At 39.0% G+C, this 19036-nt stretch overlaps 1 protein-coding gene across 1 annotated transcript in view; it reads right to left on the bottom strand.

Moving 5' to 3' along the window:
- Positions 1 to 19036, bottom strand: part of SLC22A16 (solute carrier family 22 member 16) — a gene marked incomplete at its 5' end in the record, with an annotated part of 32587 nt that overhangs the window by 2790 nt on the left and 10761 nt on the right. The window contains 6 exons of the mRNA XM_084262016.1: positions 2872 to 2971; positions 3460 to 3569; positions 3931 to 4058; positions 6007 to 6553; positions 8441 to 8558; positions 10634 to 11110. Of these exons, the coding sequence (XP_084118142.1) occupies positions 2872 to 2971; positions 3460 to 3569; positions 3931 to 4058; positions 6007 to 6553; positions 8441 to 8558; positions 10634 to 11110 (1480 nt within the window). The remainder of the gene's footprint in view (positions 1 to 2871; positions 2972 to 3459; positions 3570 to 3930; positions 4059 to 6006; positions 6554 to 8440; positions 8559 to 10633; positions 11111 to 19036) is intronic.

Raw genomic sequence — 19036 nt, 5'->3', positions numbered from 1 at the left:
GTCATGTCTTTTTGGGGGGCAGTGGCCATGCTTATCAATGAGATTGCTCACAGTTAGTAAAATCAAGTCTTTTGCAGTCTTGTCTTGGCATGCTTCTTCATAACACTGCTGACATGATTTAGCCCTTTGCTTACTCTTTACATACTTTGTATGTACTATTTTACATACATAATTCAGCATCAGAAAACATTCTCCTGATACAGTCAATGAGTTAAATGCTTAGAGATTAGAGTGTACTACGGTACAAAGAATTTAAGTATGTTTAAGCTCCACTGAAGTTAATTTGAAGGAGTACCTGCTTAAATTTGTTGCTTTTTCAGGGTCTTAATTTGAAATCTGACTTTCTGCTTAGTCAAACACTCCCAACACTACAGTAGAGACAGCAGCTTCTCACAGCTACCATAAGTAAATTCACCACTTTTCATATGTCTTCCTGCCTACATGGAACAACAATTTGCAGTTTCACAGTGGTCTAAGACCAGGACATTTCGTCTAGAACAGAGGATCATTTGAATTAAATATCCCTACAAAATAGTACTTTTCTTCTGAGAAAAAAAATGATTATTTTAGTCTGCTATTTCTATTTATATCCACATCTGATGTCTCTGAACCAATCAAAATGTGATCTTATTTACAAAATTCCTACTTCAACAAAAAAAGCATTAATTTTTGTCCTAAAACTCCACCAGTATTAGACAGAGGACATGCATTCATTTAATTTTAGTGACCTCAGTGTTTTGGGTTTTTTTTAAATTTATAATTTATGGTTTATCTGAGAGAAAACCCAAGTCTGCTAGAGGGCTCCCCTAACATAATTCTTAACAGCTGAGAAACAGAAGTGAGTTATACATGGAGCAGTTGCTTTATTTTAAGTTTTCGAGAAAGCTGTCACATGGAAAACATACTTGGCAAGTTATTCAAGATTTACAGGCATCCAAATGAGATGCCTGCATTACTCACAGGTGGTATAACTGTACATGAGACAGACTGTCAAACAAATAGCAGTAGTAACTGTTTGACAACGTCTGGTGTATACAATAGATCAACATGATGTATATCAGTTTACTTAGAAGTGTAATCCATTTAATTTCATTCCCATTCCAAAACATTCATGTTACCTGAGACTTGGCACACTGTGCTCCAACTCAAGACAAGCCTATTTAATAAACTGACAAATGTTTTATAATAGGAGCTACCAATGAAAACATATTCACTGTGAACTATTACGCAGCTCTACAAACTCTGGATACTTTTTGTACACTGAGAGTTGTTCATAGCTGAAATAATTCCTCTGTTTATACTGCCATTTGCACTGTTCTCCAGCCTGTTTGAGCATTTCCCATCTGTGGTTTAACTGCAGCATTTCTGCACAGATAAAGGTTATCACAGCCAGCAAAGGCAAAACACTGACAAGAGAAAAAGAATGTTCTCCCATGACCACACCATTGTGCAAATGTTTCTTTGTCTTTTCTGGGAGGATATCTTGGTTTGTATGGGGACATTTATTAAGAAAGAAAACATTTTTTAGGAGCTTGAGGGAATAAATTAATTTGTGGTCTGCTTCATCCTCTTAGCTTTCATCCAAAACAACTGAAAGTAATTAACTTGAATAATGAAACAAGTTCCTGAGAATGCTCTGAAACCAGTCTCTAGCATCTATATTTAAAGATTTTCTAGTTGCAAAATCAAAAGGAAACAATGGCACTTTTTCAGGAAATTCCTATGTGGTAGACAAAATCAGAGTAAGAATCTAGGTGAAAGATGCATTTTATTCCATTTTCACATCCTGACATGTGTGATCTACATATATCCTTGGTGCAGTAGTCACAGTGAATTCTAACAGTTTATGAAAGACCTCAAACTATTTTTAAATCCTTAGTATAAACTTTGTCATTCCTTCTGTTTTTATATACATGGGCATAAATTATCCTTCAGGAGTAAAAAAAGATTAATAGCTGCAAGAGTTCTAAGCAGCAGATAGCTCATAATATAAATGTCATGAAGAAATGTGATTCATTTATGAGCAAGGAATAATAATATTTTTTTATTTGAAGCTACATAATGCAGAGAAAGGAATGGTTACACTTCTGTTTTCCTGGGGCAACTGGAAATAGAAGACAAAACCTAATGGTAGCATGACCAGGAGTCACCTACAAGTAGGATGTGCTTAATGAATGTAAGGGTCTGTTGCTTGTCAAAGTCACTATGAACTTCATCAATATACCATATACCATTCTTCTTATGCCATTCTATCTCATAAATTGTTTTGCTTAGTTCTTGTAAATGAAAAATGCAAGAAGGGAGCTTTGGGACAGCTGTGAAGACCAAGTATAGTAAGCAGAAAACGTTCTTGATCTTCTAGAAGGCTATTCCAAAGATGCAATGTCCCAGGGAAGCCATGGAAAAGATTAAGGAATAATACTAAGAAAAACCAGCCACCCATGGTGAATCCCAAGAATGGAAGAACTGCACCTTTGAAAAAAAGGTATGTCAATCAAGCACATCATAAGCATGGTCAAGAACTGCGAGGCTTGTAGAGTAAAGAAGTATGGATTAAGACACCTCCTAAATGTTACCTGGTAGATAAAATATGTTTTTATGGATAATATTTTAATTTATTTTATACTAGAATTCAGTGTATGTTTATATCTGTCATTGTAAAAACTTGTCAGAAGATTCCAGTGACTCAAAGTCTCCCTTTTGCTTCGGCTGCATATTTTTAACAATATGAAGTTTCTGAGACCTAACATTTACAAGAAGAATGGTTCTTTCAATTTCCTTTTCAAACGTTCAGCTTTTGATTCCTGAGTAAACAAGCGTCACACAAACCTTTCAAAACCAGAACCATTCACCACTGAAATAAATACTTACAAGTGGCATGAAAATCCAAACACTTCTCAGATATACACAGAAAGGAGCAACCACGCTTCCTACGCGGCACATCATGCTCCCACTGCCAACAGCAAGCGACCTACACATAAGACAAAGACTTTGGTAAGAATTCTGACAGATAAAGCAAACATCTACAACTTCAAACATCACTAGGATGACATGTGTCTTTATGCAATGATACTGGGAAGCTATTGCTACACCAGTGTAAATTTATATTGTAATGAAATTTAGCTGCTTCTATAATTAAGATTAAAGACACAACAATCATTCAGTAGAGACCACAGGATGAACAACAAGGACTTCAGGCATAAGTTGTTTAAGAAAGTATTGAGTATTCCTCTAGTTCCTCAATGAAACCAAAGAATGCACATGGAAACAACAAAAAAAATATTATACAGCTAAATATTAGACAACTCTGAAGCAGTGGAGGAAATCATCCCATCACAAGTCTTTTGGACCACCCCCACTAATGTCAAGAGCTGCTGGATCTGGCCCAGGAGCACAATAAAGAAAAGGAAATAACAGCAAAATAATGATGAAAGATATATGACTGGTGAAAGTTCTTACCTTACAATTGTTGGATACAGTTCTGCTGTGTAGAGATATATAAGGCCAAATGCCACACCTATGGAAAATTTTCCAGCCATGTTTGCTAAGATAATCAATATATTGAAATCCTATTGAAAGAGAGCACAAATAAATAAATCACCACTCCAAAGTTCTGACCCTGCTTTAAACAATAAGCAATACTTATTACTTGCTTTTTAACAATCAGTCTTCATAAGTAACTAGTGTCCATATAACTTCTTATCAGTTCTGATTCACTGAAGCTCTGGCAACATTTTACATGTAATTCCCACAATGAAACTGTGAAACCTGTACTGAAAATGCAGAAATCTATCTTAAGACTGGCATCTGCATTTTAAAAACTGCCTTTAACCAACAATATGACTTAGCAAGAGCAGCTGTATCTACAGACTTAAGAGACTTTAAAATCAATTTCTACTACAGGAACACTTTCAAGAGTACATGACTAACCTGAGGTATGAACATAATTGACACACAGATCAGTGCACTTAAAATAAGGAACGGAATGAGTGTGTTTCTCCTTCCCAGTTTGTCCATCCCAATGCAAGCAATGATATAGCATGGCAACTCCACAGCACCTGTCAGTATGAAACTATTTTAAGTTATGGTTGCACATATTCATGTTATAACTCTAACTTCCCTTTTATGGGGACTCATTTAACCTAGTGGGTAAGAAATAAGTGAAACTTAGACACAACCAGTGTGTTGGGCTAATTCATTTTCTAACAGAAATGGCAGCAGAAGGCAGAACATGGTCTCTAAAATATATCAGTGGGAAATGGAGGAGAGGGGAAGAAGGTTTCATAACACAGAGAAGCTCCAGTTCTCTTTGGGGTAGAAAATCACAGAAAACAGCAAGGCAACGGTCCTGCTTTTATGACACTGGCCCTTGTGCCTGCGAGCTTTCCACTTGCTGCTCTCCTGCTTCAGGTATTTTCACATCAACAGCTCAAGCATGGCTATGAAGAATATTGCTAGTGCTGCACCAACATGCTTCTCAGGATTTGTCACCTTCCACTTGGACACAGTACTGAAGCCATAGGTGCGTCCCACAGCTTCAGCCCCAAATCACCCCAATGTAAAAGGCAAACAAGGTCTCTCTGGGTCCAGTTTTCTGAGTTAGCTCCTCAAATACAGAGTGCAGTTCCAGCTTTCTCTTTTCTCCATTTAAAAGAGGGCAGCTGCTTACAACATCCCACTCTTACTCAGATCGCCTCCTCCTAATGTCTCTTTCCAGAGGAAATCTTTCGCAGCTCTAAATGCCCTGGCTAGGACTGTTCACAAGCCCTGTGTAAACATGAGTTGCCCCTAGACAAATTATATTGAGCTTAAGCCAGCTCAGACATGTTTCAAACCAACTTGTTCATGAAGAATTCTACTTTGTCCAATGTAAAATCAAGGAGGAACATAAGATACAGCCCCGAACAAGATGCTACATTCCTTTACTAAGCACGTATATCAATATCTGTGTCAGTATGTATGTCAATACACCTACAAAATTGGAAAACAATCTTTTGGGTTTGTGTTGGTATAAGCAGGTTGCAATAATTCGCTGTTTGTTAGTCTGTTACAGTATTTTTAGAAGTAGATATGATGATTTATGCCCTGTATTCCACCATAACAGTTTAGTTACCTCTGTAATACTACTACTCTTCAACATGTGTAGTCTACCAATACTCTATAATACATGACAACACACAGTGAATTCATGAGAGCCCCAGTCCTTCTGTGTATGTACATGAAGAGCCACATTGACTTCATCGAGAGTTCTCAGTTGCATAAAGCCAAGCGCATGATTTAATTCCTGGCTGGCTCAGAGCTGTGTGACTGATCTAGAGTCTTCTGAAGTCAATAGAAGATTTCCACTGAACTTAAGATACTTTGGATCAGGCCTTGAATACACTGAGCCACCATCTTTATAAACAACTTATATACCAGACGGAAATTACAGTCAGACTGGCAAAATGAAGAGAATACTACAACTAGATTAAAAATATATTTTTGAGATAGCTAAAATGTCTCTTGCTTCTGAGAATGATACATCTATTTTCTACACAGGCAGAGTGTATTGTGTATATTGTGTATATTGTGACTGTAAGTGTATTGTGTATATTGTGACTGTAAGTGATTAAAGGAATTTTTTCCTCTCCTTTTCTGTGTGAATTTTGTTGGTCTGCTTCCCTTGGTGTTTGTGTGGATCTGCTGTATGTTTGCAGGGCAAAGAGAAGACAAGCAGAATATAATTGTACAATTACACAGAGAAGATTTTTGTACACCAACAAATTTTAAATTCTTTTCTTCTCCCAGAAACATTTGGAGTGAATGATACTCCTTGTGTTAGTCAACTTTATGAATAGTTATCAAGAAACATTTTGAACAAGTTTCATAATTGAATGAACAAAGTTTAAAAGTTTAAAACAATTTAAAAACTTGAATGAACAAAGTTTAAAAAAGACTGTCAAATCTACATTTCTAAACGTTATGTTCTATTCCATCATAAACAGAATGAGGTACAAAAATATTTACCTATGAGAAAGAGATTCAAATATTCATTGCCTCCTAGACTGACAGAACTGAGGGAAAAGACGTAGTATCCCAAACTCCCAGTGAACCAGATCAGCCAGACTGTGATGGTCCTTCTTGCAATGTGCCAGTTACAAAAGAGGTCTAAAATGTTGTGCTTCTTTGCTGAGGACGTGTCATTGTCACCCGTTCTGCCACCACCTAGATCATCCTGGACCGAGCACAGTTCAGAAACTTTGCAGGGAGTGCTTATCTTATTCCATCTTGCCATTATATTAATTACTTTTTGTGCATCTTCATATCTTTTCTCAGACAGGAGCCAAAAAGGTGTTTCTGGGAGCATCCAGCAGCACAAGACAAACGGAAGAGTCGCTATAGAGAGAAATATCTGATAGACCCACCAGGTCCGAACCAAAAATCCCACGAGTGCCACAACCATAATTCCCATAGCAAAAAAAGCATGGACATGCATAGAAGCCCAGGTTCGTGCTTTAATGCCAACAAATTCAGTCACATAAACAAAAGCCACAACCAGATAGCCACTTGAAACCTGGGGGGGTGGGAGAAAGAGAAAAAAAGAACTAAGTCAGGTTTGTATTTACTCTCCTTGTGCAACAGCAGTACAAACAATCAGCTACAAACAGTTCCACATTTGTGTATGCTTAACTGCCACCACACTAGCATGTCCCACTCTGACAGAAAAAAAGGCAACCCTGAAAACAGATCAGCTGGAGAAAAAGTTCCCTCAAACCTTCAGACTGCCCAGACACTGTATTTAAAAATGTGAAGTGACTTTGGATGCTTCTCTGTAGTGGGGGGGCAGCCAGCAAGAGACACCTGGAAAAGAGCCTAATTTGCTGATGTCAGTAACCCTTTCACCCCCCAAAATCCAGTCCCTCAATGACATCGCAAACGGTAGCTTAGGAAGATGAGATCCCCTGAAATAATTGCCACTTCTAAAACTCTTGACCTTGGTTTTTAAGTAGACTATTAATAATTTGTAGGTCAGGGAACTGCGAATTTACTGAGAATTACCTTCCACACCCTTGTAAATGATCTCATTAAATCAAATTTTTACAGTGTTGAAAGAATATGTGGTGATAGGTTCTCATACGTCATCTAGTGAATGCAATTACTGGTATGTTCTCCATTATAGCATTTCTTCATTGAGTAGATAAATATTATTGGGAAAAAAAATATTTAAACTCCTCTAACAACAATCAAACTCTTGGTATCTCTAAACATTTCAGAACACAGCTAGAAAATCTAGACCAGAAAATATTCCACTATATAGTTTTGTTGAATCAATTTTCTGTTTCAAAATGTTCCAGTTAATAATCTCTGATTCTGAACCTGTCAGGAAAGCTGCATGATCTCAGCAGCAAGGGACTAGAGCTTTAGATGTCCACCCTGCAAATCGGTCCCAGTGGGCAGTTAAAACCTACAGCACTGGTCAGAGCATTTTGCTTTTCTACACTACCACAGCCCCTAGCATCAGCAGCCAAGGGAGTCAACACCAGAGACTCCTGTTGATCTCATTGTTCAAGGCTGAAATGCCCATGCAGTTTTTCCTGCAAGGAAATCCTTCTGAATTCTAATCAGGCAAAGGGAGCTCCAGGTGCAATGTCCTGTCTTGACTAATACACTGCCAGTGGGAATAAAATACATGATGTGATTTTTTCAAATGTCTAACCTACTTCAAATAAGTTACAAAATTCTTATTGTGATAGCATACTGATTTCTTTCTGTATTGCATAATGAAAGACTACAACTATTGTACTTCTGGATGTAAAAGAGTAATGTAAATTGGTTATGTATAAACGTTAAATATATGTCAGATATGGAATATATATCATACATAAATATAAAAGCTCCTGTATAGATATGCATAAACACACATACTGGGATACCCTTGAGTACAATATAAACATCTAGGTGTTAAACATGTTGACCTATGTATTTAGTTTTCCAGATATAGCTTAAAAGACCAAAGAGATGCATGGAAGAGGAAATGTGCATCTCTCCTCCATCACTCAAAATGGTAGTGATAAAAATCATACTCATTATAGATTTATACTGTTATTTTAAGAAACATACACTCCATTTCTAACAATAAGGAGAAATGCCATGGCAGCTGCAACATAGAATCCAGAGTTTGCTGCTCACACTTGGTATTTAATTACCAGTCCAGCAGAGGTTGGGATGGAGGAAGTACCAAACACTGCTTCATACGGATGCTTTCTATTAATTCAAAGAGGAAAAGTGCTGTGGTCCAAGAATATTCAGACTCTCCCTGCTCTGCTGAAATAAGTGCAACAGAGGGGACTTTAGAATAATGAAGGAATGTAGGGGAGGAAATAATAACAAAAGGGAGGTTTTCCTCGGAAGGGGTAGGAAATGACACATAGAAAGAGCCAGGGTGAACATCCCCTCTTACCATAGCCAGGAGAAAGCGCACTATCACGAAACTGTAGTAGTCAAACGTGAAGGCCACTGCGATGCCGAATACGAACTGGCCAGCGCTTGTGAACCATATAACACGCTGTCTTCCCAGCCTGGAAATCACAGCAGTAATAAAATGATGAATAACCACAAACATTCTATCCAAATACACCTGCAACTCCAGAAAGCCTATTTGGAAGTGAGTCTGAAAATACTGTACTTAATACTTTTACTCACCATAAAAATGCTTGTTATGTTACCAGTAGTAATTTTTCAGTTCATTCCCACTTACAAAAAAAGAGGAAGCTCCTATGGACAAAACTTAAATTCCACAATTCCTAGCTGGAAGCAATGTGCAGAAGTGGGCATTACATATTCTTACCTCCAGTTTCAATTTTATCTTCTACGTAACTAATCTGCAAACTTACTCTGTACTTATGATATCAGTTTTTCTCTGTGAGTTTTTGGTATTGCATGTAAACAGCTCCTATTTTCCTCCAATCTTGACCTGGGAGTCATGCATATTTGGTCTCTGCCACTAGAAGAGTTCCCAGTGAATACTAGTTGTCAAGAGCTATCCAGTTGGGAAATCTGCTAACTGGGAATGGGAGGAACACACAAAATTCAGACTGTCAGAAAATAACGATTTTCAGCTGTAAAACCTACAGTTGTAAATCCACAACTCAGAATGTGTGTATTATCTTAACTGGCTGTCCATGGGTTGAATTAATGGAAATGAGAACAATATAACCATAACCTTATAAATCATGTCTGAGTATGAAGTAATAAAGCTATGAATGATTTAAAGGGATGCAGAACAAATGTTTGCATTCTATTCTGTTTTGTATTAAAGATGGTTTTACAAAGCCTTGGATTGGGAGGCAGGGTTCATTCCATGTGTTCTAAAAGCCAAATAAAAAAAAAAAAGATCATTACTTTTGCATTCCCATATTGTGACTGTGATATCATAGCATTGTGCTAATGAAGGAAAATCAAGAAAACAACTCATCTTTTTTGCTTACACTGTTAGCTGTGAGATAAAACGTCACTCTCCACCTAACAGATCTGTTAGTCAACAAACTCCTTTATAGAAAGAGATAAATAACATGACCAAATAACATTAGGCTTCGAAGCAAAGCACGGGTACATAAGCTGCCTGAGACAAATCTGAGCACAACGTAGCTCAGGCTTTTGACTCTCATACGGATAGAGGGGCACAACTGGACATTCTTCTGAGGTAGGAACGTGTGCGTATGTTTGTGTTGAGAGAGAAAACCAAGAGAAGCAGGGGGATACAGATGTACACCCTGGGTCTCACTACTGCTTCTGAGCCCAGCTCTGATGCTGGATCTCAGTGAGTGATCTGAGAGAACACCCAGGGAATAAGTGTCAGGGGAGTGGGCAGGAGTGAACTTGGCACTGTGAGCAAGGGTCTGCTCAGGCCCAGTGTCTCCTCATGCTCAAACAGAACTTTGTACGTGATGGTAAATAAGCAAAACTACAGCACAGCTCACTGACAACCATTTTTCCTCCTATTTGGAGCCTGAAGTTGAAGTTAACCATTCAGGGAAAAGCTGCAATTGGACAGCAAGGAGAAATAGGGTCTTGATGTTTATTTTAAGTACATGGGGGGGCCTGATCAACCCCTCAGAGCCTTTGCATCAGCCCTACAGAACTATATTAATGACAGAGGTTAGAAAATCTGTGATTTAAAAATACATATTTTTAACCTTCAGCCCTCCAGCTGTGTATCATATTCAGACAGAAATATCTGTGTTTTCATGCAGATTCTTTCCTCACAGAAAACTAGGTGAAAATCTACTCTAAGGTTTTACTGTTGCTATTACTACTAACTACTGCTATTCCTGTTAAATCTTAAAAACTAAAACTAAAACTAAAATAATCTAAGGGCAAACACCAGCTGCACAGGGAAATTTGAGGGATCAAGGTCTAGAACAAGGGATGATACAAAGTTAAAAAATTCTAAAAAAAAAATATAAAAGCAAATTATTTGCAAATACATTTAAGAATTACTAGTTGCTATTGGAGAAAGAAATTTGTGTGTAAAACAATATCCAAACCTCCTGAACTGTGAATACATAATTACAAATACACAATGAATGAAAACAACTCCACAGGTGGATACAAGTGGAATTACTGCAGTCTGAAGCTACAATTTTCACTTTACCTGTCAGCAATGTCACCAAAAATCACTGCTCCAATCAAGACTCCAAGCATGAATGTAGGCTGGATTAATTTTGCAAGCCATTCTCGGTCACAGACTAGATCCCACTGGGTAACAACAGTGCTCTTCCATTTTGTATCATCATAGAGAAATCCATCAGAACAGGAAAATACGGACTTGTTGCCTTTGTATTCATATGCCAGATCCAAACCGCCTTCTCGCTTGGATCTGCTGCACTGATTAAGTTCCCAGATATCTCCATTTTCCAGCTGGACTACAATGTAGTTTTCTGGTGATGTCCACTGTGTCCAGATGTCCTCTATACTTGATTCACAGGAGTTGTAGAAACGAACACTACTCACATTTCCAGGGATGCCACATACAAAATTTGGAGTAACAGCCATGAACACAGATGCTAAGTAATGGATACCACATGACATAGCTTGAAAGACAGATGCAAAATAAACACATGCTTGAAATCTGTAAAAGGAAAGAAAAAAGGTCATGAAAAAAAAGCCCTCCACACATGGGGAAAAAAAAATCAACCTAATTATCTTCCTAGGATCAGTAAATGGTGACATCATGGAAGTGTTCAGTGTTTTGTTATACAGCGCTGTTTCAACGTTAGCTGAACCCTGTAAGAGACCAAAGATGACAAAAGATCCACGGCAGAAGTAAGTACTGTCAGGAAATAAATGCTGCTCTTAGCCATCTGTTTAGCCATACACAGAGAAGACCACTGAAAAAGCAACAATTCTGAATTTATGCACTTAGTTTCACCCCTCCAATTTTGTGCAGTAGGTCCCCTCAAGCTCAGGCCTCAGTATTGCTGGAATGGGTAAAGGAAACAAAATGTTGCAACCCCAGGTTCTGAGGGACAGAGATATGTGCATCAAATAAAACAAGCTGAACAAATTACACCCTTCCTTTCACCTAACTATCTATAGAACTGTACCCCATCTATCTTCCATCTCTCTTTATGGCAGCCAAAAGACAAAGAGAGAATTCATGCAGACACATGTAAAGGAAGATAGAATCTGAACAGCATGAAATGTTTTGTACCAAAACAGAGCTGTAAACTGGGTTGGGTTTTGGCTGAAACAGGCTGTGCAGTTATCCATTAAAGATTGTATCATAAAGCAAACATGGTAGAAGAATGTTTTGTGCATAGCCTGAATTCTGGCATTTTAACAGTTATAAAAAATGCTTGAGATGCAAGTAAATCTCAGTATATAAGTTGCACATGCATGCTGAATTTCAAGACTTGCAATGAACTCTAGTGTCAATAAACATAAAGAGCCTTTTCCTCAAATATTAAAAAGGTGCACGTAATTAGTACAAAATCTGTTCAGAAAAAACCCAACATAGCTTTGGTTTCTCCTCCACTTTTTATTTCCTGAGGGCCAATCAGTTGTACTAATTTGAAGAAGCATTTGATGAGCTTCTATGTATGCATCCTCACAGCAGTATGCGGTGGGCCTGGACAGTAGGAAACAAAAAGCAGCTTTTTTTCAACTGGTCAGAGGTTCTCTCTGCTCAAGGTGCCTTGAAATGTCCTGTGGGAAAAATCCAAACAATTCCAGTCCCCATAATAAATGCATCCTCTAGACCACTCCCCTCCAAAATCTATCCAATCTAGCACTGAATTCCCACAATAAAGATTACAACAGTACCTAGCCTAGGACTTTTAAGTAATCTATCACCACAATTTCTAATTAATTTCTAAACTATCTATAACAAAAGTATTTTTTAAAAATTGCTGGATATACTGTTTTAAAGTCCAATTAACCATTCCAATTAAACAGTTCTCTTGTATAACCTGATTCCCTTCATCATCCTCACTCTCCTCTGACTTTTATCTTGTGATTCTTATTTCTTTCCTTGGTAAACATAAACCAAGTTGCCTATCCTGTCTTTCCAGTGGTATTGTTGCTGTCCAGATGTAGCACTGGGATAAAGGGATAACACCCTTTTCTCTTGACAACAGGTCTATTGACTTTTCCATAGCAATCTGAGGAGAGGGTTGACTTGCTAATCACAGAATCACAGAATCGTAGGGGTTAGAAGGGACCTCGAGAGATCATCGGGTCCAACCCCCCTGCCAAAGCAGCTCCCCAGCTTATATTGCACAGGTCGGTGTCCAGATGGGTCTTGAATATCTCCAGAGAAGGAGACTCCACCACCTCCCTGGGCAGCCTGTCCCAGGGCTCTGTCACCCTCACTGTGTAAAAGTTCTTCCGCATGTTGGTGCGGAACTTCCTGTGCTCCAACTTGCAGCCATTGCCCCTTGTCCTGTCTCCACAGACCACTGAAAAGGGGCTGGCCAATTCCCCCTGCATCACATACTTAATCCTACCGTGGCATCTCAAAAGATGACCCCACTTCCCTCTTGAAGACACTGCAAGGCAAGCCTCACACAGCTGCTGCTCTTTCCCAAGAAACCACATGAGAGATTCGGTCAAGAGAAACTAAGCATAACCACAGCATCCCCTAAGCCTAACAATTCCCTCTCAAGAGCACAGATTCTTGAGGACAAAGTAGCTAGCCATAAAACAAAGCAAGGCTAAACCTGCTGTGAGAAGCTTCTGAGCTATCCCAGACCACAAAAAAGCACAGATTATTTTTAAATGCAACCTTTGTCTCCCCACTAATGCAGACAAATACGGTTAGCAACATTTTTAGTTCCTGTTCTTAACTTTCATTGTTAACTGTTCCCATGAAAAAACCACAAACTTGTTTCAAAAATAGCAACAAATTCAACAACTTGGGCCATTGGTGCACTATGCAGAATGACTGAAATGAAGACTAGGAGTCCTCTAACAAATTAACAGATTTAATCCATAGAAGCTCTGCAGTTACACCTTCTTCTAGCTAATAAAAAGCGGCATACCTGGCACCAGGATCCCAAATATTTCCAGCATCTGTCATTATGCATCAGGAAATTGCAGAGCCAGATAGCCAAGTTGGTATTTCCCAGACAGAAGAAGAATTAAATAATCTCCAACTCCAGTACTCATCTTGAGTTTGCCAATTAGCTCTACAGTACAAGAAATACCAGGTTCATCATTTCTCTTCTACACAGTAAAAGTGAGAACAAAAAATATTTTGATGCCCTTTCGTGTTGGAGAAGCTTGAAGGAAAATAGTGACTGGTAAGGACACGGACTGAGAAGAGTGCACGAATCCATGCACTACCTTATTTTTTAAAAGCCTGAATCCCAAGAGCATCACCACAGCTATGATTCAGAGCAGGTCTAGCTAATCTCCGCACTAACTGCTCCCTTGATAGTTTTATCTTATCTCTTCCTGAACACTCCTTGTGATCGTTCCTCAATAACCATTTTGACAGACTGCTCCACTGTCAAATCTTTGTCGGCAAGTTTCTCAATATCCCCCTTTTCAGTGTAAGACTATTAGCAGCTCATAAAATATCCTCACGCAACCTTGAATAAATCTTCCTTGTATTTTGCCACTGTGTTGTACAGAATTATCAGTTACCCTCCCCTGGTTGCCTTCTAAAATGCCATAAATTACAGTCCTTTATGCTCTCCTTATTTTCCCTTTGTGTCCTATGGAAATCCACTCCATAATATCATTACTTTTCTCACCTTAGCACCCATGCTAAGCAAACACAAAACAAAACAGAATGCCAGGTATACATCAATAGACAGAATTTCTGGTGCTTATGACAATTTAAGAACAGAAAAACGTGTTTTTATCGCAAAAACAGCCATGTTGTTGCAGAATCCTGCAGGACGGATTCCACTGCAGTCTTTAACCTCTAACTGCTCAATAAAAAAAGCCAAGGAACAGGCAGGGGGAGCAGGGCTAGGGAAGAATAAGGCCTGATGTGAAGCCAGAAAAGCGTTTGGCAGCACCAGTGGCTGAAGGAATCCCACAGCCCTCCCACCACACTAATGGGCTGCTCCCCTGCCTGGAAAAACTACCTACCGCTCTCTCCAGTAAAATTCCACAGAGGGCTGGGTAAGTGTCTCTCTGTATATAAATATATTTATATAAAACACACACACACAAATCTAACCTGAAAGCCCCCTCTTTTCAATGCTGGATTGAAAAGCCCAACGTTACAAGAATCTCTTGTGGATAGGAAGGGCTTTTCTTTTAGGGAGACCAATTGCATAGAGGTCAGAAAATTCACCATCTTACATAGTTGCCAAAAGGAGTTAATTAGGCCATTAATGACAACATGTAGAAAGCATGAGAAGTATGTAAGGAGGATGATACGTGGGATGGGAGAATACTATAGATGCATTGAACTTTGCTTGCCAGAACAGCTGAAGACTGAAAATGGGCAGAGAAAGACACAGGCCCAGCCTCATGGTAGACTGAGATTTGCTGGGTCATGTTCCTCTTTCATGAGGAGGAACACAAAGCTTCTGCCTGCTCTACTGCAAGCCTGGGATCCCTCCCTTCGGACCTCTGGCTGCAAGAGTTTTATCTCAGCCCTCTTGCTGTGGCCATGTCAATGTTTTTCCCCAGTGTTAAAACCCTGGGGCTGCTTCTGGGCCCAGGCCCATGCGGTGGCTGAGCAGCTTCTTCTCTTTGCAGGAGGACTTGGGAGCTGGGGGAGCATGGCCAGTCCCACTCAGGGAGCCTGGAGCAGCCCAGGCTGTGCTGGGGCAGGAGGTCATGCAGAATGTATACAGCTCACACACTTCACTGACCCTGAGGCACAGGTTAAAGTCTGTGCTGTCCTTGGTATGTACTGTAAATTATTAACTTTTTTCCACAAATTCTTAAATTAAGAACATCAGACTCATAAGAAACACCTTTAGTAATATATTTAAATCTCTCTGTTGCAAGCACACATGTAACATCACCTTTTTAGTAAATTCATCAAACTCCACCTTGAAACCTAGATTTCCCCGAATGAACAGATACTGCTGCTCATGCATCAAAATGTTGAGAAAAATACCTTGCAGTAGTAGCAATAAGTACTGCTGAAATTCACCCAGAGAAAGCAAGGCCTCTTTCAGCAAACTCTGTGATTTATTTTCCTGGACTCACCTCAAAAAAGGCAGGTTTTGGTAAGGGTATTTTATATGCCAGTTGTCTTCACATACATACATCACATTATGCAACATATATTGTTGCAAGCAGCAGTTTTACATACTTCTCTTAGAGATATTTTTTCTTTTTTGCAATTTTTAAAAATTGTGCACATGATGACTGTCCTAAAAGGTATGATAATCTCTTGCAGTGTTTTTCCATCTCTTCAGTGACTTGTCATGGGAGATAATTATTTGGCAAGTACATTTTGTCACTCTTGCCAGGAGTGTCAAATATAGAAGTCAAGAAGACTTTGTAGGTTACTGCTCCAGTATAGAGACACTTAATGAATGCCAGAAGTCAAATGAGCATAAAACTGTCTTTATAAAAGCTCAAGCAAGACACAACATGAAAATGTTCCAGTCTTTCTTAAAATATTTCTGTGAGATTTCTCCCCAGTTGTTCTTTTTTTTTCACTTTACAGCTTATAGTAAAAAAGATTTTTACCATTTCTGACGACTCCTCAGTAGTTTTATGATCTCACCAGTAGGAAAGCAACTGGTAATATCATGGTGTCAGTGCCTCAATTGGGAGAAATATTCTTCCATAATGAACTAGATCTCAGACCACCGTCACTCTGGCTGCAGTCCCATGACACAACATACTCTGTTGCACTGTCACTGTAAGATATTTCCTCCCTTCTCCTTTCCCACTGCTTATTCATCCCCTGAGACATAGTGCCTTCTACCCTCAGCCCTGGGGCTAGTTCTTGTGTTGACTGGCTGTTAATTTTTTTCTGGGAAACTGATCTGTCTTGGAAAACAAAAAAAAAAAGGTCAAAGTAGATGATGATTAAAACCCCAAACAAGTCAGACCAGCTGCTTGATCCAATTTAGCTTGCATCCATGTGAACAATCCGCACCAGCCTATTTGAAATGTGGTATATCTGGCCTGAAAAATGATCTAAAGTGGACATTGCTGTGTATACATTAGAGAATAAATCCCCAGCCTCTGAGGGCTTTTACCATTGTCTTGTCAGTTATTACAGTGCATAGCTGGGACAAAATTTATTGTTAAACACTAACTTTATTTTAAATAAAACATGTTTTTGATAATATTTGTTTCCCTGTCTATCAAAGACAGGACAGAGGAAGTACTCATCACTATCAACTTAATCACTATTATTTTAATTAATACTTGTCAAAAGCTAATATAAATTTTTTTTAAATCTTTTCAGTGCCACAAGGCAAAGATGTGTACTATTCAAGAGGTTTTGTGAGAGCCACTTTTGCTTTTTGTGTTTTCCACCACTTTGGTAGCACAGTTCTTTCTCAGGAAACAGCAGGTTTTTGTGGTGCGGTGTACACTCAACAGGATGGCTTCAGTGGAAAGAAATTTACATGTATTTACTAATTCTGAAAGAGTTTGTGTTCAGTATCTACCTTCACCTCTGTATTACATCCTGCTGGTTTTTTTAATGTGAAAAAGAAACCCATTCAGCATTCTTTCCACTCTAAACCAGAAAGCTGTGATGCACTCAGATGTTTCTTTTTTAAGAGGAAAGGAGTGAATGAGGCTCAGGAGCTGTATTTTTGCTATGTTGTAGAGATTTGGAAGTGGCCTTCAATGAGTAACAGACAGGGTCTTCCTTGACTTAGAGTGACAAGTGTAAACTTCCTTCCCTCCTAATTGTGGTTTAAATTCTGTTAAAGACTCAGTCTCAGCCCACGTTAGCAAGATGGTTATTTCCAGAATTTTTTTTCAGAGGAAGAAGATGCTGTGTTGGATATTCAGCCTAAATATACCAGCAGCACAGATATGACAGGAATAAGAAAGCCTATAGACATCAGAAACATCCCAGGAATTATATATCAGCACTGGTGAAAATGTGTGCAACAACATGCAGTTACTCAAGTAATTCTTACAATTGCCTAAAACCAATCCTCTGAAGAATTTTAACATTTCTATGCCATTAAACTTAAGCACATTTCCCTTTGTTTAGGAGAAGCCCAGAATCTGTTCACCAGAGTCAAGAAGAAAAGTAAGGTGACTGCTCATGAGTGAACGTTTGGTGTAACAGCTTAGATGAAGAAAGTCACACCAATGTAAAACCCAAGAACTAGTGCTACAGAATTAAGAGCCATAGTTTTGGGGTGGTTTTTTTCAATTAATGGAACAGTTCTTTGGTTTTGACTATCTAAATTGGGCATATTAGGTTTCTGGCCAGAAGGAAAGTATATTCAAACCTCAGCCACTTCAGCCCAACATCCAACCTTCTAGTTCAACTGGCAGTGGGACTGGACTAGGTACAAAGTCAGACAACCAAGCTGTGCACATGATGTTCCACTCTTTACTGTGAAAGTAACTTCTGGATGAGTGGGAACACATCACTGGGAGTGGGAAGTTCTCAGTTGCTGGGGCTAGATTCGGTAGCTTTCCTGCGTGCTTCAACTACAAGGGATTCTGGAGAAGTCAACAATGGACTTGGAACAGTTTGGCAACGTTAGAGATTAGCACAGCTCTTGCACTATACTCTAGGCTCCTTAGATGAAAGGAAGATAAATGCTGTGTAACTTCCCAGTGATGGAAAGTGAAGAGAGAGATCTGCAAGACCTGCCTGTGTAGCGAATGCCAACCAAACATCTTGCTTGCTTGCTGTGAGGAGCAACTGCAGCTTTTCTCCTTCCCGTATTTACAGTATCTACCTTATAAATAGTAGAAATAAAGCAATAAAAGGGAGAAAAAAAGGTGGGAATTTAAAACTATCACTGAAAACAATGACCAAATACAAAATGGTGCATATTAATTTCTAACCTTCTTCAAGTCAGTCTTATTTTTGATTATCAAAATCATATCTAAATAAATTTTTATAATTCTGGTACATTTGCACCCATACATGTACCAGTAAAGCAGCCCTCAAATCTGAGGTCACAGCTCCAAGCCCGTGGGGCGATTGGGCAGCTACCTATGGGGCAGCAATCCCACTGGGAGCAGAGCAGGAAAGCAGGAGCAGGCTGCAGTTGCAACAATAATTCCAACACCGTCCAACAGCAGAGCTGGAGTCAGACTGGTTAATTCTAGTTACCCACTTGTCCTTCCTGCTTTACCTGTGTCAAGGATATGTATCAGGTAATTTAATTTTTAAAGAACATAACTGTGCAGGTTTACAGTTGCTTATGTTTGTTTTGGGGTTATTTGGATCAGCGTTAAACACAACAGAGTGGTTACGCTTGAGCAGCAGTAACACTACATGGGGATGTTTCCATTCCCAGAGCAACATTTTTATAAACATTTACCATTTAGAAAATCAGCATGTACTCTGTCTGCATGATATATTACTAGCATAACTTCTTACAGGGAAAACTCAGCTCCTGTATCTCGGGTACCACTGTTTTCC

Source organism: Gallinula chloropus (assembly GCF_964237585.1).
Source record: "Gallinula chloropus genome assembly, chromosome: 3".
Taxonomy (NCBI): Eukaryota; Metazoa; Chordata; class Aves; order Gruiformes; family Rallidae; genus Gallinula; species Gallinula chloropus.
The sequence above is the reverse complement of the archived record's forward strand: the minus strand, read 5'-3'. Positions and strand labels throughout refer to the sequence as shown.